General features: G+C 51.6%; 2 protein-coding genes across 18 annotated transcripts in view; one reads left to right on the top strand and one right to left on the bottom strand.

The window, feature by feature from the left end:
* The window catches only part of LOC115517677, a 109701-nt gene extending 100765 nt beyond the window's left edge, over positions 1 to 8936 (bottom strand). For all 16 annotated transcript variants that reach the window (XR_004343902.1, XR_004343906.1, XR_004343897.1 and 13 more), the window contains exon 1: positions 8866 to 8936. The gene's annotated coding sequence lies outside the window, so the exon portion shown is untranslated. The remainder of the gene's footprint in view (positions 1 to 8865) is intronic.
* A 79-nt stretch (positions 8937 to 9015) lies between these two features.
* Positions 9016 to 23597, top strand: EIF3D (eukaryotic translation initiation factor 3 subunit D). Of its 2 annotated transcripts, XM_030320538.1 has the most exons (16): positions 9050 to 9141; positions 11134 to 11398; positions 11579 to 11711; positions 12013 to 12058; positions 13191 to 13327; positions 13840 to 13925; positions 14450 to 14522; positions 15660 to 15772; positions 16643 to 16775; positions 17846 to 17993; positions 18769 to 18899; positions 19599 to 19684; positions 19766 to 19895; positions 22471 to 22613; positions 22794 to 23077; positions 23443 to 23597. In XM_030320538.1, the coding sequence occupies exons 3-16, from the start codon at positions 11589 to 11591 to the stop codon at positions 23454 to 23456; spliced, it is 1647 nt and encodes a 548-aa protein (XP_030176398.1). In that variant the 5' UTR covers positions 9050 to 9141; positions 11134 to 11398; positions 11579 to 11588; the 3' UTR covers positions 23457 to 23597. The 2 variants fall into 2 exon arrangements, with proteins under 2 accessions (XP_030176397.1, XP_030176398.1); XM_030320537.2 differs by lacking the exon at positions 11134 to 11398 and having other exon boundaries at positions 9016 to 9141.
* The last annotated feature ends 323 nt before the right edge of the window (positions 23598 to 23920 follow it).

Here is a 23920-nt window from a genome sequence, read left to right as displayed (position 1 = left end):
CCGACCTTCATGAAGAGGTTTGCGGTTTGCACGCACACCTGGACCGCTGTTCCAACTGCACCTTTACCGGCGGCCTGACCGCGGGCAAAACGTGCCTCCTCACTGCACCTCGGCCTTCTCATCTAGAAAGCGGGGTAATAACCCCCGTAGTGGTTCACAGAAGGCACACGAGGAGGTGCAGGTGGATGCGCGCTGGAAAAAGCGCCGGCCACACGGACAGATCACCACCAGCCGACCTTGGTGAATCCGTCAGAACAGTCTGGGATACACCCGCACGCCAGGCAGGGCCAGACTCCCCTTAGCCAATCTTGTGAGGCTGACGCATCACCAGACGATCCATCTATTAACGGAGAGCACAAGAAATGTTAGCCTGACCAGCCTGTGCTTCCCGGCAGCGAAAGCTCCATATGGGTTCATGGTCTTGCGGGGCTGCTTGGTGGGAGGGAGTGGGAACAAGTAACGGGATTATTCAGAAGAAGCATTTCTCAGCAGAGGCGGCTTGAGGGGACGGCCTTGCCCAGGGACATGGCGGGGGGCGGTGGCTGCTGCTCAGGCCAGTGTGGCCAAGAACCCACGCCCTGGACAACGCCAGGCCTCTGGCTCTGTGACTCTCCCCTTCACACAAGTTCATTCACTTCTCTGAGCAGATTTCCCTTGATAAACCACGAGCACAACCCAGGCCTCCTCCCGACCAGACTTCCTCCGAAACTCTGGCTTTTGCTCTGCCCTAAACTCTTCAGTCACACCTTTGCAGACAACCAACTGGTTACTCTTAGAAAAGGCCAGGTGCATCTGTAGCAGATTTTAGGCTCCTCAGACGGTCACGACAACGTCTCACTCCACGCGCTCTTCTAGAACCTTGCGCCTGTGACTCGCTGGTAACCAACAGAAGGGCCGCCTGACTTCTGAGACCGGGTTGTAGAGGGCCATGCCGCTGCCAGCTTGTTAGTCAGAATACCTGTTCCGGACATCTTCGGCCCCCTTGTATGTCGTCTGACTGCCCCGGGGCCGCCATGTTGTGAGAAAGCTCAACTCTCTGTGTGGACTCACCATATAGCGAGGCTCTAAGGCTAAATGGAGACACAGACACAGAGAGAGAGAGAGAAGGTTCTAGATAGCCTCCAGCTACTCCACCTGCACCTAACTAATACGGCCCGGAGGCCCCAGGCTAGAACTAGACAACCCCTTCCCAAATTCCTGGCCTACAGAAGCCAACAGAGACAACAAAAGGATTATTGTGGCTTTCAGCTGCCAAATTTTGGAGGGAGGTGTCACCCAGTAATAGATAACCGGAACAGAGGGCATCTGATTTCCCTCCTGCCGAGGGCGACCAGACCTCCCAGTTGGCATAGGGCAGTCCCAATTTATACTTTGGTCTGGTGCAATTTTCGATAGTGGCCCCTTTGTCTCCCCAGAGGGCCCCAACATGGATGGTAAATTATATGCTCACCCTACATCTAGTCGAGATCCCGGAGCACACCACGGATCCCTGACAACTCTTTCCCTCACAGTCCAGAATGATCAAAACACAAGATGCTCGCGCGGAGGCAGCATTCAAGAAATCAATGGTTGTTCACTCGTCCCTTCCTCTTCTTCCAATTTCGTTCCGTCTGGGTGCTCAGCAGTTTTGCCAAAGAGATGTCTCAGGGGGAAGCCCCTTCACAAGCTCTGGAGTGCCTTCCCCTAGTAAGTGTGCCTCAGTGAAAACAGGGCCTCTATGGTACAAACACAGCTTCCAGACCAGATCCCTGTTGCGCAGCCCCTCCTGTGGGGAACTTCTGGAGCCCTCACTGATCTTCAAGATAGGAAGGGTCTGAGTAAATTAGAGATCGCAGAGGCAAGAGACGGTGGGAGGGAGCGAGAAAGAGAACCTCCCAAACCTCAGGGAAGGTCTTCCCCACCACCCTGTAAGGGATGGGAGGTGGTGGTGGTTGTTGTTGTTTTAATGTTTATTTATTTTTGAGAGAGACAGAGGCAGTGTGAGTGGGAGGGGGGCAGACAGAGGGGAGGAAAAGAATCCCCAGCAGGCTCTGCACTGTCAGTGCAGAGCCCGATACAGGGTTTGAACCTGCAAAGTGTTGAGATCATGACCTGAGCTGAAATCAAGAGTCGGACGCTTAACCGACTGAGCCACTCAGGCGCCCCAGGGATGGGAGCTTTTGAAGCCACAAAACTGCTCTCAAACAGTGGCTGTCACTCCTCGGACCAAGTATTCAACTGGGCGGAGCCTGCTTCTCCCTACCCATATTGATAGGAGGGTTGAACTCTTGGAAAGAATCAAAGAGATGATTAATTATGTAATTAATCACGGGTGCCTGGGTGGCTCAGTCGGTTCAGTGTCCGACTTCGGCTCAGGGCATGATCTCACAGTTCGTGGGTTCGAGCCCTGCATCGGGCTCTGTGCTGACAGCTGCCTTGGAGCCTGGAACCTGCTTTGGATTCTGTCTCTCTCTCTCTGCCCCTCCCCCACTTGCGCTCTGTCTCTCTCCCTCTCAAAAATAAACGGATATTAAAAAAAATTTTTAATCTTAAAAAAAAATCATGTTAATTAATTACGTAAAGCACTAACACAGCGCCTGGCATATACAGTCAACAGTCAAAAATACTACTTTCCTCTTTAAGATATTAGAGGTTCCTATTAGAAAATGCCTTTGTGGGGCCCCTGGGTGGCTCAGTCAGTTGGGCATCTGACTCAATTCCAGCTCAGGTCATGATCTCAGGATTATGGGATTGAGTCCCGTGTCGGTCTCCACACTGAGCATGGAGCCTGCTTAAGACTCTCTCTCTCTCTCTCTCTCTCTTTCTCTCTCTCTCTCTCCCTGTGCCTCTCTCCCTCTCTTTCCCTCTTTCAAATGAAAACAAAGAAAGAAAGAAAATGCCTTTGTTTTATCTGGAAGGGACAGGGCAGGACAGCACAAAAGGCTGATCAGAAAACAGTAACAAGGGCGCCTCTCACTTCTAGACATGACACGGGGGGAGGTATATGGAGGGTCCAGCAGTCACCTACAGCTTTCCCTTTCTCCAGTCTAGAAATTGTTTTGCAGTCACTGACTCAGACCAGGAGACAAGAATCTCACTACCAATCGTTACATACACAGGATCTTGCTGCAAAGGGGTGGCTCTCAGTGACACCCACTGAAGGAATGATCTCATACCAATTTTGACCCTCTTACCCACTGACTTAGTCAACAAATATTTACGGGCACCTACTCCATGTCAAGCCCTGTTCTAGCAACTGGGGATACGAGTCCTCTCTCCATCTTCCCGGGGTGCTCCGTGTGATGGAAGAGACACGTGGATCAAATAGGTACATAATCACTTAATTATCGTTGCCACAAGTGTTAAGGGGAAGCACAGGGTAGGAAGAGGAAGAAAGATGCCCCCGAAGAAGTGACATTTGACCCACAGCTGAAAACTCAGCAAAGAACATACATGCCTTCCAAGCAGGCCCTGAGGGGAGGCCCTGAGGAAGAAGGAATGGCAGAATCCAGAATTTCCAGAATCCAGACCCTGGACAGAATGTGGGCTGGTCGACTCAAAGAAGATGCCCCAGCCAGCAGCTGAGAAGCAGCTCATCCATCCTGGCTCCAAGAAGATGGGGCTGCCAGAGAGGTTAGAGGAGAGAGAGTGTGTTCACGTGAAGGGCGGGTGTGAACAGAAGGAGGTTAAGAAATCCCCAAAAGGAGGGTGGAAACCAAGCAGGAATCAGAGAGGTCCCAGAGGAGAGGAGAAGAGCGATTCCAAAGTGGCCGTTTTGTTAGAATGCTGACAATGGGGAAACGAGGACCAAGTGGCACTTGAGGTGACGCCAAGAAATAGACAAAGGAGCTGAAAATGTTTACCACACAGAAGTCCATAGAGGGTAAAGTGGCATCGGCAGAGGAATGAGCTCCCCGTCACAGGGCACATCCAAGCAGAGAGAACGGCAATCAGCCAGACAAGGAGACACCTGGTCTGGAGTGAAGGCTGTAGCAGATGAATGACTAAGAGGGTCCCTACGCCCCAGCACACAAGAATGGGTCCTTCCTCCTCGGAAGGTCACATAAGGGAACAGAAAGGGCCTGTTCTCTCTGCCAGAAAGCTGTTCCCCTGCCTCTCCCCTGCCTGCTCCCTCTCATCCTCCAGTCTCTGCTCAAATGTCACCTCCCCAGAGGGGCCTCCCCGAACTCCCGCCTTGTAAGTGCTGCACCCCAGATCATTCTCTAACACAGATCCCTGGTGCGGCGTCTTCACCTCCTTGTCACTTCTCCGTACACCTGCCCAGCGTCTACCTTCCCCTGCTTAAAAGGTACCCTCCTTGAAAGCAACACCCTCGGTCACTTTGCTCCCTGCCGCATCCTCCACACCTGGCCTATACAAGGCACGTGGAGGGTGCTCCACAGATGTCTGCTGAATGAGTAAATAAAATCCCAGCTTTGTCTCCCACTCGCCGTGTGACCTGTGTTAGTGACTTAACCTCTCTGAGCTTCTTCATTCTACCAACGGCAAATTTCGTGTTAAAAGACCACAGTCGTGAGTCATGAATATACGTTTCATCTTCAAATGAAATTACGGACCTTGTCACTTATAAACTGCGGTGCTAATGTTAGCCATTGTTAGTAATAATGAAAAATTAGTCACTCAATTGCCCAAAGACAGTGTCTGTTTCTCTTCAAAGTGTGAAGACGCCGTGAAATCTTTTGAGAAGTGGGCATCTGCCCCCAAACCTGCATTTTTCCGGCAAGAATGTTAAGGTTTTTATTTTACAGCCTCTAAAAGCAGTATCCAGAGGCCGTGAATACAATAAACATTTCCTGGGTACACTCTGTGTACCTGGCACTGCGCTGCGCCATGAGGCCTCCTCAGAAATAACGCGACCCCACGTTAGAGGAACGCGGGGTCTGGAGTACCAGAGGTGGGGGACACTGGTAACAGACCAGACATGTTGTAAGCACAGCCACGGAGGGTTCCACCAAGTGCTGCAGACACGTAAGGGGAAGGACCCGCCTGCAGAGGTCCTTCGTGCCCCCAACCTTTTCCAAGCACCAACTACGTGGTAATTCGAGGTGCTGGGATACGACAGTGAACGAGACGTGTAAGATCCCACCTGTCATGAGGCTTACATTCTGAAGGAGACAGTAAGTAAGCAAACAAACAGCAACAAAAACCCAAACGACTAGATAAACGAGGCAAATGTTAGTCATCCAGCAAAACACCAAAGCAGAAGCAAAGGAAGCAGGAGCCAGGCGGCCTCCTGAGTTCGAAACCCCAGTTTCACTACGCACTGTTGAGCCTAGAGCATTCCTCGATATCTTGATTTCTAAAACGGGAAGGACAGTAGGCTTGACCTCACACGGCTGTGGTGAGAATTCAGTGAGTTAATGCAAATACTTGGAACAGTGCCAGGCATGGGGCCGCTGAGCAAGTCGATGAGGACAGGGTGAGGCAACACAGAGGGGCGATCAGGAAATGTCTGTCTGATGAAGACACAAGGGCATTAAGATCTAGGGGAGATGCATTCCAAGCCCCAGAGAACCGCAGGTAAAAAGGTCTCCAGGCAGTAATGAACCTGGGTATGACGCAGAAAGAGAATGCTGCCAACGAGAAGACGCATTAGAAACTTGCAGCCCACAGAACAGAGTGTGGGATTTTCTCCTTGGGCTAGAGGTAAGCTACTAAACAGTTGGGGAGGGGGAGGCCAGGCATGCTCCGACTTAATGTAAAGGAGGGTCATTCCAGCTGGGTATGGACAGCAGGGTGGAGAGAAAGAGAGGCAGCAAGGGTGTCCGTTGAAAGAAGGAATGAAGGCAAGATCTGCCACCCAAGGCCAGAGACCCACTGTGCACAATGAGGCAGGACTCTCCAAACCCTCCTCCATCTGGGGACATGTTGAGGCCAAAATATGGGAAAGATGATTAAACTCTGACACAAGGAAGAGACTGCCTGTGAACCCAAGTGAAAGAAAGAAAGAAAGAAAGAAAGAAAGAAAGAAAGAAAGAAAGAAAGAAAGAAAGAAAGAAGAAATGAAATTAAGCAATTGAGCAAAAATACATCTCCTTGGGGCGCCTGGATTGCTCAGTGACTTAAGCATTCCACTCTTGATTTTGGCTCAGGTCATGATCTCACGGTTTGTGGGTTCGAATCCCGCATCAGGCTCTGCACTGACAGTGTGGAGCCTGCTTGTGAGCCTCAATCTCTCTCTCTCTCTCTCTCTCTCTCTCTCTCTGCCCCTCCCTTGCTTGTGCCCTCTCTAAATAAATAAATAAACTTAAAAAAATACATCTCCCTTTACATTTAAAAATGTTTTAATGTTATTTTTGAGAGAGAGAGAGAGAGAGAGAGAGAGAGAGAGAATGAGCAGGGGAGGGGCAGAGAGAGAGGGAGACACAGAATCTAAAGCAGGCTCCAGGCTCTGAGTTGTCAGCACAGAGCCTCATGTGGGGCTCGAACTCACAAACCGTGAGATCAAGACCTGAGCCAAAGTCGGACACTTAACCAACTGAGCCACCCAGGTGCCCCACCCTTTACATTTTAGAACATATTACAATTAATATTGATCTTCCCTACACTGACACTGAGTACTTACTTATGTGCCCAGGATAATCTACTAAATTTATTTTCTCATTCAATTCTCATACAACCCCTATCCATTCATTCAACAATTCAACCAATATGTCTTACTGGCACTGCTCTAGGTAAGACAGACAAAACCTCTACTCTTATGGAGCTTATACACTAGAGGCAGAGACAGAACCCAAACAAGGAAACAAAAAAATACTTCAGAGCATGATAAGAACTACAAGGAAGCAGAGTAAGAGGGTGAGGAGGGAGGAGGGAGGAGAAGCCTCTTTAGGAATGGTGGTCAGAGAAGATCTCCTGGAAGAGATAAGTCTGAACGGAGACGCGAATGATGAGCCAGCCACAGGCAAATCCGGGAAAGACTGTTCCAGGCGGGAGGCACAGAAAGTGCAGAGGCCCTGCTGGGATAGATAAGAGGTGGATGTACTTAGGGCACAGAAAGATCATGGTACCCATAGCCGAGTCAGTATAGAAGGCAGGATGTAAAGTTGGAAGGTAACCAGGGACCAGACAGGCCACAGGAAGCCATTCATGTTTCAACCCTAAGCACATATGGGAAGGGGTGCCTGGGTGGCTCAGTTGGTTGAGCGTCCGACTTCGGTTCAGGTCATGATCTCACAGTTCGTGGGTTCGAGCCCCGCATCGGGCTCTGGGCTGACAGCTCAGAGCCTGGAGCCTGCTTCCGATTCTGTGTCTCCCTCTCTCTCTGCCCCTGCCCTGCTCATTCTCTCTCTCTCTCTCCCTCAAAAACAAATAAACATTAAAAATTTAAAAAAAAAAAAAAAAATGGGAAGCGGCTAGAAGACTGAGTAGATTGCTCTGGGCACCATGTGGAGAAGGAGCCCAGAGGAGCAGGAAGTGGACACTGGGAGTCTGAGCATGAGCCTGGATACACTGGGGCAAAGTGATAGCACTCATGGTGGATTGTGAAAACAGAATCAAGAGGACTTGGTAAAGGACCAAGTGTGGGAATGTGGTGGGAAACGGAAAAGGAATTACCAATGAGGACTACAAGGTTTCGGCTGAACACCATTACCTGGGTGCCATCAATAAAAATTAGGAAAACTGGAACAGGAGCAGATTGGGAGAAAAGTTATAGAAACAAACAAGGCTATTAATATTTTTTACTATTTTGAGAGAGAGAGAGAGCATGCGTGCACATGAGAGAGAAAAGGAGCAGAGACAGAGATGGAGAGAATCACAAGTAGGTTCCCCGCTGTCGGCGAGGAGCCTGACTGGGGGCTCGATCCCACAAACCGTTGAGATCGTGACCTGAGCAAAAAAACTAGAGTGGGACGCTTAACCAACTGAGCCACCCACGTGCCCCGACAGCTGTTAGTATTTTCGGTTCGCAGATGAGTAAGCAGCTTCAGAGAGAGATCGAATAGCCTGTCCCAAGTTCACGTAAGTGGAATTACTGTTCTCATATGAATGTATTTTTACTCTCATTGCACCCAATATAATTTTATTACCTCTAACTTACAGATGAGGAAACTGAGCCCAGAGATGAGAAGCCTACACAGCTTGCAAGTAGCAGCAGAGCCAAACAGATATCAGATCTAACAATAGATACATTTTCCGACAGAAGAGACACGCTGGGAGGAATCCCAGACCAGGTAGAAAAGGATGTGAGGTTTGAATAAAAGCACGTCCTCGGATCGTCTTTCAATGCTTTGAAATCCCCCAATAAGATTTCAGGACAAACTCCGGAGACCCGACAGTCATTGAAAGGACAGCACGGTTGCCCTTCGTGGCAAAGCGGTCGCCACTTCAGAATCACAATCGCTAAGCTGCTGATTCCCGGCCTCCAGCTTAGACATAGTTAAATAACCCGTCCGTGGAGGTGAGACCCGCAGTCTCCATCCTACACTTCGGCGCCCCAGAAATCTTTGCCCTACAAAATTTGAGAACCTTGGAGTGTGGCTGGAATCCTGGCGGCCGCCCTCTACACTAGCAATATAACCTTCCCCTCTGGGCATGTTACCAAGACTAAAAGGCGGGGGGCGGGGGTGGTACAGGGGGCGGGGGTAGGGGATGGTAACTTTAACCTCTGCCCCGACTCTCGACCTGCCCCCAGCTGTGAGACTCGAGCCACACGACTAGCTAGAGAAGACCGGAGCCCCGGTCACGGTGCGATACAGAGAGGCCGAAGCGTCCGCGAAACACGGGGGGGGGGGGGGGGGGACACAGAAGGGCTGTCACCGCTGCCCGCCCCCAACCTCCACTGCCGGGCAGCCACGTTTCAATAATTCGGAACGCCCTCTCGGGGCCTCGCCGGAGGCGCCCGTGACGTAATTGTAAACACACCTCCGGCGTCTCGGCTCCTCAGAGACCCATCGGGCCACCTAGCAGAGAGTTGTGACGAACTTCCGGGTCTGCCGTCGCTTTACGACTCGTGCGTCCGCCCTTGAGTCCGGAGGAAGCAAGAACGCAGTTTACGACAGCGTCGGTTGTGTTTACGGCGCCGGCCGCTGCGCGCGCATCTTCTCTCCTTTTCCCTCTCTGTTCCTCCGAGGGCTGCTGGGTGTGTGGTCTTCGGCCTGGACCATCTCTCGCCATCGGGGCCGCTCGAGGCCTTTACAGGTGAGTGGAGTGTCCCTTAAGGTTCTCCGTATCTCTGGAGCCGGTTTGGACTTTGCGCAGCCTTCGGGGGCCTTCCGGAAGAGGCCTCTCGTACGTCTCCGGCCACTTCTGCTCAGCTGGGCGGGGCACGAATCCGCCTTTCGGGGACCCCAGGCCCGACACACTCAGGGATGCGGGGCACGGCCTTATGGGTAAGGTTCTCTGACCTTGGGCTCCGCTTTGCGGCCACGGGCTGAGCGACTTTGATAATACCACTTAACCCCTTTGGGTCTCAGGGTCTTTTCAAAGCGATCAGAGGCTCTTTGAGCTGCCGTGGAAGGAGGTACTGACTGTACCAAGCTGAGCAGTGTTCGATCCTGCTCTGAGGAGTCCGCAGTCCGAAGGTTTTCTTTCCTTTTCTGTGAAATGGAAGGCTGTGGTGGAGCAGGTGTGATCTCTGATTTGAAACTCTCCCCCTAGGGACTGATGGCAGATGATCTGTGGTGGCCTCCCCACCCTGTCCCTGTAGCCAGTACAGCTGTCACTTCGATATAACAGAGTGGCTCTTTCTGCTTCTGGTTCTGTTCTGCTCGCTCTTATTTTGAATGGGTTGAAGCCAGGGGACTTCCTCCCCCTGGAGAAATGTATGCCAAGCCTTGGGTCTGTTTCCTTCTTGAGCTGTGAGAGAGGACTCGATTTCTTAAACGTTTTGAAACATCATTACTGGGTTACTAGGTATAGTCTAAATCCCCATTTTTTTCGGGGTGCCTGGGTGGCTCAGTTGGTTAAACATCGAACTTCCGCTCAGGTCATGATCTCACACCCCGTGAGTTCGAGCCCCGCATCGGGCTCTGCGCTGACAGCTCGGAGCCTGGAGCCTGCTTCGGATTCTGTGTCTCTCTCTCTCTCTGCTCCTGCCCCATTCATGCTCTGTCTCTCTCAAAAATAAAACATTGTAAAAAGTAACACCCCATGTTTTCTCAGCCTGCTGCCCAGCTGTAATGTAATGGCAAGAATGTTGGACTTGGTGCAGACAACCCTGGAAATCAAGTCTGTTTTTGAAACAATGGACGGATCGACAGCTGAGCTGCAAATTTTTAATTTAGCATAGTATCTGACATTGTAGGAGCTCCATAAATACGTATTTTAGTGTGAATTGTCTTGAAACTGCCACGCCTGCCCTCAGTCCCCTTTCTGTAGTGTAGCTTAAGCTTAGAGTTGAAGGACGAAGGTCTCTGTTGCTGTCACCCAGGTGTCACTTCTGGAGGAAGCCTGAATCTCTCTCCCTGTCATGGGACACTGAGAACTTACTAAGGTCACTGTGCCTGTGTGCTTTGATGGCTGCCTCCAGAAATACTCGTGTAGTGAATTTTCCTCTGGGAGCTCACCTGAGGATTATGATGGATGATGAGGTTTTTGATAGAAACCGTCAGGCAGAGATGTGCTCTGTAGCCCCTGGCTTTTTCTCTCTCGAGAGGAGCTGTAGCCTCACACAGAGTGTGAATTCCAGCCAGACTGCTTTGGTTCAGATTTTTTCGTCAACTAGCATTACAAATTTGAACAACTTCTTAGCTTCTCTGTGCCTCAATTTTCTTACCTGAAGAGTGGGGATGATACTAGCCGCTACGCCAGGATCATTGGGAGGATTTACTGAATTGGTGCAGAGTAAACACTAAGAACAGTACCTGGTACTCGTAATATTATGAACATGTGATGATTGGCCACTTCTACGACCTAAGGTTCATGGTAACGTCAGCTTTCTGACAGGCTGTCCACTTGCTCTGCGTGAGGGTCTGCATTGATGGCAGAAAATCGGGAGAACGAGAAAGAAAAGTTGAATAGCGGGATATGCTTACGGACTCTTTCCCAGCACTCTGTGTAAATGTATTTTTGCAAGTCTAAGTAGTAATGGTGTAGCATTTTACAGCGAAGGCATTTTCATATGTGTAACTATTAAGTCTTTGACCCTGGTCTTGTGCTATGAATTAGACAAGGGTCTCACTCACTTTACAGATGAAAAGACTGAGGCTTAGGGACACTACGGATTGTATGCCTTGGTGAAGGTGCTTCTGGAAACTAGATCGTGGTTATTACGCTTGAGAAAAGGTTACTACATTCCATCAAATCTGAGACCCCGCTGAGTTTAAGAAGCACCACTGTCGTATGTAGACTAAGAAAAACTGCCGATTAAGGTGAGACAGTCCATCAAGCGGAAGATGCAGCCTTGTTTCAAAGATATTATAGTGGAAAAAGTGGGTGTCACAAGCAGCACAATACGGTAAATGAGTCTTCGTATTTGTCCTCTGAGTTTGAAGTACTCACAGTATTATCTGTGACTTCCATTTTGTGTGTCGCTTTTCTGATTTTATCATTCTGTCTTAGCTTACCTCAAATGGAAGGCTTTTTGTGCTTGGAGGCCTTTCTTCACAAAGCTCCTCACATTATTTGTATCTTTAAGATTCTAGAAGATGGCAAAGTTCATGACACCTGTGATCCAGGACAACCCCTCGGGTTGGGGTCCCTGTGCAGTTCCTGAACAGTTTCGGGATATGCCCTACCAGCCGTTCAGCAAAGGAGATCGACTAGGAAAGGTACTTGGCCCGTCAGTGACGGTGACTCTCTCGAGCCGTGACCACTGTCGTCCGTTAGATCGTTTCGATTTTATTCTCTCAAAAGAATTTAACTCCTGTGCTCCTCACGGAGACGCTGGCTGGGAACAGCTATAACGTCTGGGTCCTTCCAGTAGTCATGGGAGAGCTGGGCACTTGGCAGAGGCATCGTGAGCCAGTCCTTACACTTTCCCAGACTGCGTCTTCGCGTACGGGGGCTTCTGGGTCAGCAGAAACTTGCCTGATTGACCTGCGTGCTCTGTCTTCTCTTGTTGCCTCACAGGTTGCAGACTGGACAGGTGCCACATATCAAGATAAGAGGTACACGAGTAAGTGTTCAACTGACCGCCCAGATCAAGGCCTTGGGAGGATTGTTACTTTTTCCAGTGACCTCCATCCAAAAACATTCCAGGATGTTTTGCTAACGATAACACATAGTTTTTAGGGGCAGGAGCTGAACTGTAGACAATAACCACATACATTTTTTTTGAAATGGTCCCAAAACTAAAGACTGGTCATTAAGGAGGTTTAACCTGTTACAGTGGGATTTTTTTCCTTCCACTTTTAGGGAGGCATAAACCCTTTCACAGATCTGTTGAACTCCTTCCCATTTGGTACCCTAGTGCCTGGGATTTACCGAACCTGTGAAGCCAATCGGTGGACTCCAGGTCTACAACCCCTGATTTTAAGATCTTGATACAGTAGATGGGTTGGTGGTGTTGGTGTTGTCGTCTCATTTTTTCCTGTGCCAGTTGAGATTGTTGGAAGTGGCTTAGTTGGAGTGAGTACCCAGTTAGGATGATCTGAGGCTAGGGTCAACAGTAAAGTATATCATAACCCATTAGACCTGTCTGCTTGGGGTACCAGATGATGTAAGTGGTTGCATATTTGCATAACGCATACCCCATATTTGCCCTTTCTGGAGTAGTAAACCTTAATTCCTGTCCTCATAGAGTAAGGCAGGGTGTGAAATGGGCTTATCTTAAGGAACTCAGACTCTGTCTTGACTTAGAAATTTCTTTAGACCAGAGCTTTTCAGACTGGAATGTGCACAAGAATCACCTGGGGATCTTCTGAAAACATTGATTCTGACGTAATGGGGCTGGGCGGAGTCCATCAACGTGCACTTCCGTTAATGGTCCTGAGAGCACACTCGAAATAGCAGGGCTTTAGAGGCGCCTGGGTGGCCCAGTCGGTTAAGCATCCGACTTCAGCTCCGGTCATGATCTCACAGTGCGTGAGTTCAAGCCCCACGTCGGGCTCAGTGCTGACAGCTCAGAGCCTGCTTCGGATTCTGTGTCTCCGTCTCTCTCTGCCCCTTTCCCAGTTGTGCTCTGTCTCTCAAAAATAACTAAAAACATTTTTTAAAAAAAGTTTTAAAAGAAATAGCAGGGCTTTAGAAGAGCAGGCGTGCAGAGTCTGTAGGTAGTATCTGTTACACGTCGTCCCCTTTGCCTGCAGATAAGTACTCCTCTCAGTTCGGTGGTGGAAGTCAGTATGCTTATTTCCACGAGGAGGATGAAACCAGTTTCCAGTTGGTGGACACAGCACGCACACAGAAAACCGCCTACCAGCGGAATCGGATGCGATTTGCACAGGTAGGCCAAGAGCCGGCAATCTGACCGTCTTGGGGCCATTACCCGTGGCTGCCACCTGCTAAAAGTGCTTCCTTGCACATAGTGACAGGAGGAAAGTGTGTTCTCCTAGGTCTTCCAGTGACTCCCAAGTAGCTGACCGGTGACACGTTGCGCTAAAGTAAACGTGGGCTGGGTCCAGAGATGGTCTAAGTAGTTTAGCTTTCTGCTGACCAGTGGCCAGGACCTCATGCCTCTGTGCTGAGAGTGGGGTGTTTGTGCCAGGTAAAAAGATGCCTGATGCCTCATTTAATTGCTGTGTGCAGCCTTTATTAAGTAGATGGTCCGGTCGGGCTGCATCTTCCTATGTATAAAGAGGCAAACTACAACTCTAACAAGGACCCATAAACCTACTTCAATAAAAAATGTCGTGTGAACGTCTAAGCCAGTTCCAAGTACAGACCTCCCCCTGGGCACTCCCTGCTGTTGGTCAGATCCCCAAGGTTTTAGCGTGGCTGTTTTTTCTTGATTCCCAGCGGAACCTCCGCAGAGACAAAGATCGACGGAACATGTTGCAGTTCAACCTGCAGACCCTGCCTAAGAGCGCCAAGCAGAAGGAGAGGTGAGGTTTCCCACATCCTCCTGGATTGAGTTGTTCTTCCGGGACCGACCGTGCTCTGAAATCACTAGGCCAACGGTGGTCTTCCCCGTCACTGCCAAACAAGCAAAAATTCCTTCCTGAAGGCCGTTAAGCCACTGGTGTAGCCTGGCCTCATTTTCCAAGGGCCAGTTCTTGGCAGATAGCATGGCGGGAAGGTCCCTGGCAGTGGCCGTGTGCACTGGCCAGAAGCGAGGGTAGGTAAGATGAGTTCTGGGGCTCAGCTGGGCCCTGTGAGCTGTGTGGTGCGGCGGCCACACCCAGGCTGGTGCTGCCATTGGACCGTCCATAGGGCGAGTAAAACCCAGCTGGTGGGTGCTGGGGGGCAATATGCCTCCTGTAACACTCTTAAGGTCTCCTCTTTTTCACGAAGTCCCTGTTTTCTTAGTTCAGAGAAGTCAGCCGAAGAGAATGGCAGCTTTTCTGCCTTTTGAAAAGCCAGTGACTCAAAGATCTGCACCAAAAGCACAGTCTTCTTGTCTTTCTAGAGAACGCATACGACTGCAGAAAAAATTTCAGAAACAGTTCGGAGTGAGGCAAAAATGGGACCAGAAGTCACAGGTAGTGTATCCACACCAGAGTTCTGTGTAGAAATTCAGTTTCGCGTATGTGTTTGGTTTTGTAACTGCTTCATTGAAACATAATTCACATATCACACCATCCACTCATTGAAAGTGTACAAGTCAGTGGCTCTTGGTACATTCACACATATGCTCCAGTCAGTTTCAGAACGTTTGAATCATTGTGAAAACAACACATACCCTTCGGCAGCCGGCCCCGGTTCTCCCCAGCCCTTGGCTGCCACCGGTCTTTTCTGTCTCTGGATGTGCCTCTTCTGGACATTTCACATAAATAGAATCCTACGACGTGTGGTCTTTTGTGTAGCTCCTTTCACAGTTCATCCCTGTTGTGGCATGTGTCGGCACATTGCTGAATTTGTTGTGTGGACACACTGCATTTTTGTGGGTGGTTTTTTGGTTGTTTTTTGTTTTTGTTTTTGTTTTTGTTTTTTAACGTTATTTATTTTTGAGAGAGAGAAGGAGACACAACTTGAAGCAGGCTCCAGGCTCTGAGCTGTCAGCACAGAGCCCGATGCCGGGCTTGGACCCACAAAAGGCAAGATCGTGACCTGAACTAAAGTCGGAAGCTTAACCGACTGAGCCACCCAGGTGCCCCCATACTGCGTTTTGTGTATGCGTTCACCAGTACATGGCCGTCTGGGTGGTTTCCACCTGTTGCTATTATGAAAAACGCTGCCATGAACGTTCGCATACAAATGCTCGTGTAGACACTGTGATAAATGAAGAACACGTGAGGGCAAGTGAGGAGCTCCAGATTGCGGCGGTTAGATTTTGCCGGATGTGATGTTTCTATGTCAAGGGTAAATAGCTGACGTCCAGAGAGAAATAAAAGAAGCTGCCACGGCTTCTTTAGGAAGAACCCATACACACGGGAAACACGTACGTTCCCTGGGCGCCGGCATTACGTGGGAGTCAAGTTCCCGGGTTGTTTTTGACCCCTTGACTCCTTCGTTCCCCTTCGAGATTGTAAACTCCGAATTCGGGGTCAGGGATTCTGGCTCCTACAGCACCCAGCACATGGTAAACGTTCTGGACACGTTTATTGGCTAAAAGCCCTTCGCGCTGCTAAGCTGCCTTCTGCTGTAACTCTCTTCCCTCCCCTGGTTTTGCACTGCAGAAACCCCGAGACTCTTCAGTGGAAGTCCGTAGTGACTGGGAGGTGAAAGAGGAAATGGACTTTCCTCAGTTAATGAAGATGCGCTACTTGGAAGTGTCAGAGCCTCAGGACATGTAAGTGGCGTCTTTTGCTACCTTCCGCCGTGCACTTGTGTGGACCAGCTGGCAGTGAATGTTTTCTCAAGCCTTAGTGTTTCCAAAAAGGATTGGCAGGCGCTTAAATACATTGTATAAGATTAACAGACACTTTTTTATTTTTTTTTAAGTTTATTTTATTTTGAGAGAGAGACAGCACAAGCAGGGAAAGGGCAGAGAGAGAGAGAGGGAGGGAGAGAGAGAGAGAGAGAGAGAGAGAGAGAGAAAGAAACCCAAGCAGGCTCCACACTGCCAGCGTGGAGCCCGATGCGAAGCTCGAACTCATGAACGGTGAGATCATGACCTGAGCCCAGATCATGACCTGAGCCGAAATCGAGAGTCAGACGCCAGGCGCCCAACAGATACATTTTTTAAAACTCAGGGCCAGGGGCGCCTGGGTGGCGCAGTCGGTTAAGCGTCCGACTTCAGCCAGGTCACGATCTCACGGTCTGTGGGTTCGAGCCCCGTGTCAGGCTCTGGGCTGATGGCTCAGAGCCTGGAGCCTGTTTCCGATTCTGTGTCTCTCTCTCTCTCTCTGCCCCTCCCCCGTTCATGCTCTGTCTCTGTCTGTCCCAAAAATAAATAAATAAATAAATAAAACTCAGGGCCAAGAGGGGACCAGCAGAGAGTTCGCTGACGTTAAACTTGAGATTTCTTTCTGCTTCCTGACCTCACGAGCAAAAGAGAAACTTAAGTTACGTAGCTCTTTCCGCAGGACGAGAAAGACCACAGGTCGTCCACAGGAAAGCTTTTCCTGATGTTTCAAAGAGCTGCTTACCTGAAGCAGATTCAAACAAACAGCTGATCTCCTTCCCATTTGCTTTGCATGTCTTCCCCGCCTCCCCTCAGTGAGTGCTGTGGGGCCCTGGAATACTACGACAAGGCCTTTGACCGCATCACCACAAGGAGTGAGAAGCCGCTGCGGAGCATCAAGCGCATCTTCCACACCGTCACCACCACGGACGACCCGGTCATCCGAAAGGTGGGCGCCCCCTTCCGCCGCTCGCCACCCCCGTGTGGGGAGTGCCGCCGGCCTCTACGGCTGAGGCCTCAGGAGGAACAGAGCCCGCGGGGACCTACGTGAATCATCTGAGCCTTGAAAAGCCCTTTATTTTATTTTATTTTATTTTATTTTATTTTATTTTATTTTATTTTATTTATTATTTTTTTTAACGTTTATTTATTTTTGAGACAGAGACAGCATGAACGGGGGAGGGTCAGAGAGACAGGGAGACACAGAATCTGAATCAGGCTCCAGGCTTTGAGCTGTCAGCACAGAGCCTGACGTGGGGCTCGAACCCACGAACCGTGAGATCATGACCTGAGCCGAAATCAGACACTTACCCGACTGAGCCACCCAGGCACCCCCAGTTTCCATGTTTTTAGTTCTGCTTTTATGTATTTATTTATTTATTTAATGTTTATTTATTTTTGAGAGAGACAGAGACAGAATGCGAGTGGGTTAGGGGCAGAGAGAGAGGGAGACACAGAATCTGAAACAGACTCCAGGCTCTGAACTGTCAGCACAGAGCCTGACGTGGGGCTCGTACTCACGGACCGCGAAATCATGACCTGAGCCCAAGTCGGCCGCTTAACCGACTGAGCCGCCCAGGCGCCCCTCGGAAAGCCCTTTAGATGCGACGCTCCTGAATCAGACAGGATTAGGTGGAAATACGGACCCCTTGCTGGTTAGCCCCTGATGCTGGTAATAGAGCAGAGCCGGGCCCACTTCCCAGCCCTGCCGTGCTTCCCGGCACCACCCCCTCGCATCTCCTACCTCTGAAGTGGGTCGGAGGCGCTTACCGCATGCCACCGGGGTGAGGGGTGTGAGGTGCCATCCCAGAACGTTGTGGGCGCTCGGAGAGCCGCAGGGTCCCTCGTACCCTAAGGTGGGGACTGCCAGCAGGCAGACCTGCCGCACGCACGCTCCTCACACGGCTAGAGGGCGCGTGCGTGCGGGAGGGTGTGAGGGCCCCTTGCAAACGAGTCCTCCGTGGGAATGGGCAGTGAGACTGGAGTGTCTTCACATCTTGCTCTCTGCCCTCTTTGCAGCTGGCAAAAACTCAGGGGAACGTGTTTGCCACCGATGCCATTCTGGCCACGCTGATGAGCTGCACCCGCTCTGTGTACTCCTGGGACATCGTTGTGCAGAGAGTCGGGTCCAAGCTCTTCTTCGACAAGAGGGACAACTCTGACTTTGGTAAGAAGCCTGTCTGGGAGCGACGCGACGGGGTTGGGTGTTCTGAGGGCTCAGAGCAAGTCCCTGGTCCTGGAGCAGGGCTGGGAGTGGCCTGTCTCCCCACGGGCAGTGACAGCTGTGGCCAAAGCCCTCCCGGCCCCCTGAGAGGCCTGGCAGAGGGAAGGACGGTCCCTGCTGTCCCAGCTCGAGGTGCCAGCTTCCTGAGTCCTCCCGGGACCCCAGCGCTGTGCTGGCAAGCGTTACCCGTTTGAATGGCACTTTCCTGACTTCCAGCTCTCCGTAGCACCTTTAACGTTACCTTCACGGTTTTTTCAATGCTTTTTCTTCTTCACGTCGGTGTGTTTATACAGGGAAAAATACATTTGCCTATATTTCACACGACACGGACGTGTGCGCGCACGCCATGGGGGGAAACCAGGTCACTGAGAACTAACGGCAGTGAGACAGAATGATACAATTACATTCTACGCCTGAGCCTTGGGGCCCTCTCTTTGTTAAAAAGCTAACAAAATCAGACAGGCTCTTGAAGAATCCAAACAGATTGAAATGGGGTAGCCTTCTTACAGCTCGCTCGACTGTGACATTAGAGGGGATCTAAAGTTACCCGGCAGCACTCCCCACTCCCTCCCCAGCCTGCCCACACTTGACAGAGCCATGTGAGTAGGTGGTGGGTCTTGGAAGGACAGGCCTGCATCGCTAGCCCCTCCCTGCAGTGCCAGGCACACCATGGGCGACCCGGTTTCACGGGCGCGTGACCACACTGCCGCTTTTGCAGACCTCCTGACGGTGAGTGAGACCGCCAACGAGCCCCCACAGGATGAAGGCAACTCCTTCAACTCGCCCCGCAACTTGGCCATGGAAGCGACCTACATCAACCACAACTTCTCCCAGCAGTGCTTGAGAATGGTGAGGCGGTGAGAGCGTCTGGGCATCGGCTTCTGTTTCGTCAGCTACCGTTTACTGAACGTCTGCTTTGTGGTAGGCTCCAGGGTTGTGGGACCAAGCAGGACAGACAGGGTCCCCGCCTGTCACAGAGGAGTTCCAGGCTGGGGCTTTGAGGTCAGGCTGCCTGACCAAACCTTAGATCCAGTGCTTTAGAGCTTTGGGGTGTGGGGTAGGTTTCTTGTCTGGACAGTCAGGATACTAATAATACTTACCTTCCACAGATAGGCCGTATAGATACCTTCAGTGTCGGACAGATAACGCTGATCTATACAAATACAGCGTTTAGGTGTTGAGGATATAGCGGTACACAAAGTTCCTGCCCTTAGGAGGCTATGTTATCGTGAAGGAAGAAAGACTGTAAACCTAGGTTGTGACAAACGGTGACGTGTGCTGTGGGGCAAAATGAAACAGGAGGGGCGTGGCTGCTAATTAAATGAGATACTCGAAGCTCGCCGGCAACACGTATAAGCATTCGAGATCCATCGGGGTTCATGCTTAAAGTCAGGAGGGGTAAATAGCCACCCGCCACGCAGGGAGCCCACAGCCCCCGCGAGGGCCCCGGGGAGCCGGCCAGGGCTGTAACTAAGCAGAGTGCAGGGTCTGGCCGATGGGCTTGGAAGCAAGTACTTGCTGTCTGGTGACGCCTTTGTCTGTTTACAGGGAAAGGAGAGATACAACTTCCCCAACCCAAACCCGTTCGTGGAGGACGACATGGACAAGAATGAAGTTGCCTCCGTCGCATACCGGTATGTCAACCCACCTGCGTGGGGTGGCTTCTCTGAAACGCGGGGTCTCCAGTGACCAGATAAGCTCCTTGTTCGTTGCAGTTACCGCAGGTGGAAGCTTGGGGACGATATCGACCTTATTGTCCGTTGTGAGCACGATGGTGTCATGACCGGAGCCAACGGGGAAGTGTCCTTCATCAACATCAAGACCCTCAACGAGTGGGATTCCCGGGTGAGGCATGCTTCGTCACCCTGTCTGTAGTTCCTGCGAGCGTGTTGTCCCCGGCTGGTGTTTGCGAACCTCGGTTTCGTTTCCCCCTGCGTTACTTACAGAGCTTCCAAGATTTTTTTTGTCTTCAGAGTTTTTCTCCACCGAGTTCCTCATTGAGAAAGAGAATGTGTGTGTGTGTAGAACATGGTTATGGTTGAAGAACTTTTCTGCTTACTTTGCACATGGGAGCCAGTAGGAACTACCTTCTTACAGGACTCTCTCCTTCTCTATTCCACGCTGACCTCCCGTTGGCGTCTGCTCCCTGCAGGCGTCTGGTTTTGACCTCTCATCTGGGCTGGCGGGTTTCCTCTAAGCCTGGGAGCTCTTTGAGCTGTTCTTTCATTTACTGCAGCCACTACCTTCTTCAACCTTCTGATTCCTTTTTCCAACTCCTTCACTTACTGAACTCAGAGAGTGTTAGGTTAGCTGAGATTCGGCTCTTCGGGAGGCATCTTGAAAGAAATGTGCTTCCTTCATTTTTCCACTTTCTACTTCCCTCTCGTGCTGGTGCCCCGTGAGTTTTGGGCTGCTTCCCTTTCTGAAGTTGCCCAGGCTTCTGTGCCTGAACTGGCAGTGGGTGGCAGTGCTCCTGGGTGCTGCTACAGAACAAAGGGTCCTCAGAGGGAAGGACAGCTCGGGCTAAGCCAGTGTTGAACAAGGGTCTAATGAGATGGAGCCCGTGGGCCATTTCCTTCTGACTTCGTTAGAGCCACGGGATTAACATTAACTGCTGCTGATTCCCACTCCCCCAGTGTTCCTTAGCCTCCGTCACCTGACGGGAGAGCACTCCAGAAGCATTTCTGCAGACCTAGCTCTGAGGCCAGTGACCTCTTCTCCGACTGTCCTCCAGGCCTCCCTGTAGTGTTCAGCATCGCTGTAGCCGTGTGGCCTTGCCCTCTGTGCTGTTCCCTCGCTCTAGTCCTGTACATTTCTTGGTTCCCTTCACTTGTTTTGACACCAGTGGAGCCTTCTTTCAGGGTCAGTTCCCGACACGGCTGTTTTTGCCATAATGACTTCCTCATACAGCCTTGTATTAGTTTCCATTTGCTCCATAACAGATGACAGCAACCTAGAGGCTTAAAGTGAATCTGAAGGTTCTGGAAGAAACTTCCAAGCTCATTCTAGTTGGCAGAGTTCGGAGTTCCTTGCAGTTGTGGGACTGGGGTCCCCGTTCTCTTGCCACCGTCAGCTGGGGCCTCTCGGCTCCTAGAGGTCACCACACCCCGTGCCCTGGGGGTCATCCACATCCCGCGCCACGGGTCCCCTCCGTCTTCCAGGCAGAAACAGCACGGCAGGTTCTTCCAGTCTTCGACTTCTCTGTGTCTGGCTTATGCCCAGATTTAAGAGATTCAGGGTTAGGTGAGGCCCACCCATAGTCTCCTTAAGGGACCTTAATTACGCGTGCAGAATCCCTGACGTAGAAGGGAGCATAAGCACCGGAGCAGGGTTTCCTCATCCATACAGCCTCCACCCGCACTCGGGTAGGCGCCATAGGGGGCCACCGTAGAACTCGGCCTACCCCAGGCCTCAGCCTTGAACTCTTAACAGTGATTCCTCACATCTCTTGCTCGGCTGTGTACCAGCTTTGGGTCTCTCCTCCTCCCTTAGGCTCGGCCTCGAATCGACCCCGCCGCGTCCCCCTCCCCCACACGGACTCTTCGGTCACCCTAGTTTCCGACGCTGTTGATTATGCCTGTTACTGTGCATTGACTTGTCTCCTAACTGATCCTCGTGCCCTCCTCCATCCCACCCCACCCCACCCCTCCCGGTTGATTTCTGCCAATTAATTCCGTCGAACGGCACAGATTTGTGGAGAGGCCCTTAAAATGCCACAGCAAACTCGCAAGGGTGATTTTGAAGAAACACATGTGTCCAAATACTGCTCCTGAATGGTTTTGGTCTAACTACTTGAACTCTAATAGTAGTTTTTTCTCTCGCCTGTGGTTGCCATGAACCGAGACAGGCCGAGCACGTTGTGCCACGCGAACTTCCAGCAGTCACTTCACTCTGGGTCTCGAGTTCCCACGTCTCAGAAAGAGGTGGCTGGGGAAGATGGTCCCTCCTTCGTGGGCACATGTATATCCACAAGGCCAGACTGACCTCCTCCCCCTCTGCAGCCTCCACGCCCACCCAGGGCTGACCCGGCCTGTCTTTCCCTCTGTGCCTCTCAGGTCATGCCTCGCCCAGCCTCTGTCACTGGCCTCCCCTTGGTCAGCTAGTGCGTTCCCTCCACGAAGCCCTTCTTACCACACAACGCACGGTGAACCCTTGTCCCCGCCGTTCATCTGGCACTCGGTCGGCTTGTGCACGCGTTGTGTCCTTGTCTAGACAAGCTCTTGTGGAGAGAGGAGTTGCCGTCTGCCGGGTGGCACATCTCTGCCTTTACGGTGATGACAGTCCTACCCATGATTTACGTGCAGACTCCCCCACTTCCAAGTCAAGCCCCCCGGGGAGTCCCTTCTCGGCCAGAGGAGGTTCCAGGCCTTGGGCGGTAGGAGCCCACCCTCATTCTTATGCCCGGGCTCTCCTCCTACAGCACTGTAATGGCGTAGACTGGCGTCAGAAGCTGGACTCCCAGCGAGGGGCTGTCATTGCCACCGAGCTAAAGAACAACAGCTACAAGTTGGCCCGATGGACCTGCTGCGCCTTGCTGGCCGGGTCGGAGTATCTCAAGCTTGGGTGAGACTCCCGTCCGGGGGCCGTGAAGTCTTCTGCCGAGAGGAGGGGTGCGCGGAGAGACCCGTGCTTGCCTTTCCCCCTCCCTTGGGAAGAACCTGCATGTGGCCCCAGGCATTGCCGTGTCTCAGTGCGGCCCCGCCCCCACAGCACTAACACCCCTTCCCCCCCCCACCCCGCTAGTTACGTGTCCCGGTACCACGTGAAAGACTCCTCACGCCACGTCATCTTGGGCACCCAGCAGTTCAAGCCCAATGAGTTTGCCAGCCAGATCAACCTGAGCGTCGAGAACGCCTGGGGCATCCTGCGCTGTGTCATCGACATCTGCATGAAGCTGGAGGAGGGCAAGTACCTCATCCTGAAGGACCCCAACAAGCAGGTCATCCGCGTCTACAGCCTGCCCGACGGCACGTTCAGCTCTGATGAGGACGAGGAGGAAGAGGAGGAGGAGGAGGAAGAGGAAGAAGGTGTGTGGCAGGCCTCGTTCTGAAGCCTAGAGTGAGCTGTAGGCTGGCTAGGGCCCGAGCCTCGTGGCCACCAATCTCTCTCTGTAGCCTTGGTGTAAAACTTGCTGACAGTTCCGAGACTGGACTTTGGGGCAGCCTCCAGTCTGGCACCGGGAGCTGCTTTCAGGAGCCTTTAGATCCCAGGGGTCTGAGGAGGAGAGATGGGCTCTGGGCTAGTCACGTGGGCCCAGAGCCACCTCTCCCTGCTTCACCAGAAACGCGTTGCCCCACGAGGAACCGAAAGGCTTCGGAGTGGAGGTGGTGACAGTCCTAAGCAGCTCACCATACGGCACGGCTCATTTCTCTAACCTTTTTGTGTCTTTCAGAGGAAGAAACTTAAACCAGACAGTGACGCGGAGCTGGAGTTTGTCTCACTGAGCCTAGAAGGGCCTTGGATGCCTAGCAGGATGCTTGTTTGCTTGCTTGCTCTCTGGAGTTGAACAGGGAGAATAAAGTGTAACTGTTCAGTCTCTTACCTTCATCACGTGCTGACATTGTGACCGGCAGCCATTCCCCCCCCCCTCCCCCCATAGCCCTTGGAAGAGGGAGGTGAGATACCGCAGTTTTCTACCTGGAGTTCATAATCACGGCTCCTTCATTTGTTCTTGAGAGTTATTCGCGTCACACCGTTGTTAAAGGGTGAGCGCCCTAGGTATTTTCGTTCCTGGACCCCCCTGACACAAACCGTTGCTGGGGAGTGTCGTCAGTTGTGAGGTGCCTCCTGGAGATCCCGTAGGAAGTCCATTTCCACAGACGTGGGTGCCTGCTGGCTGCACCAGACCCGTCTGTTGCCCCTGGGAGACA

The sequence above is a fragment of the Lynx canadensis genome, chromosome B4, assembly GCF_007474595.2.
Source record: "Lynx canadensis isolate LIC74 chromosome B4, mLynCan4.pri.v2, whole genome shotgun sequence".
Classification (NCBI taxonomy): Eukaryota; Metazoa; Chordata; class Mammalia; order Carnivora; family Felidae; genus Lynx; species Lynx canadensis.
The sequence above is the reverse complement of the archived record's forward strand: the minus strand, read 5'-3'. Positions and strand labels throughout refer to the sequence as shown.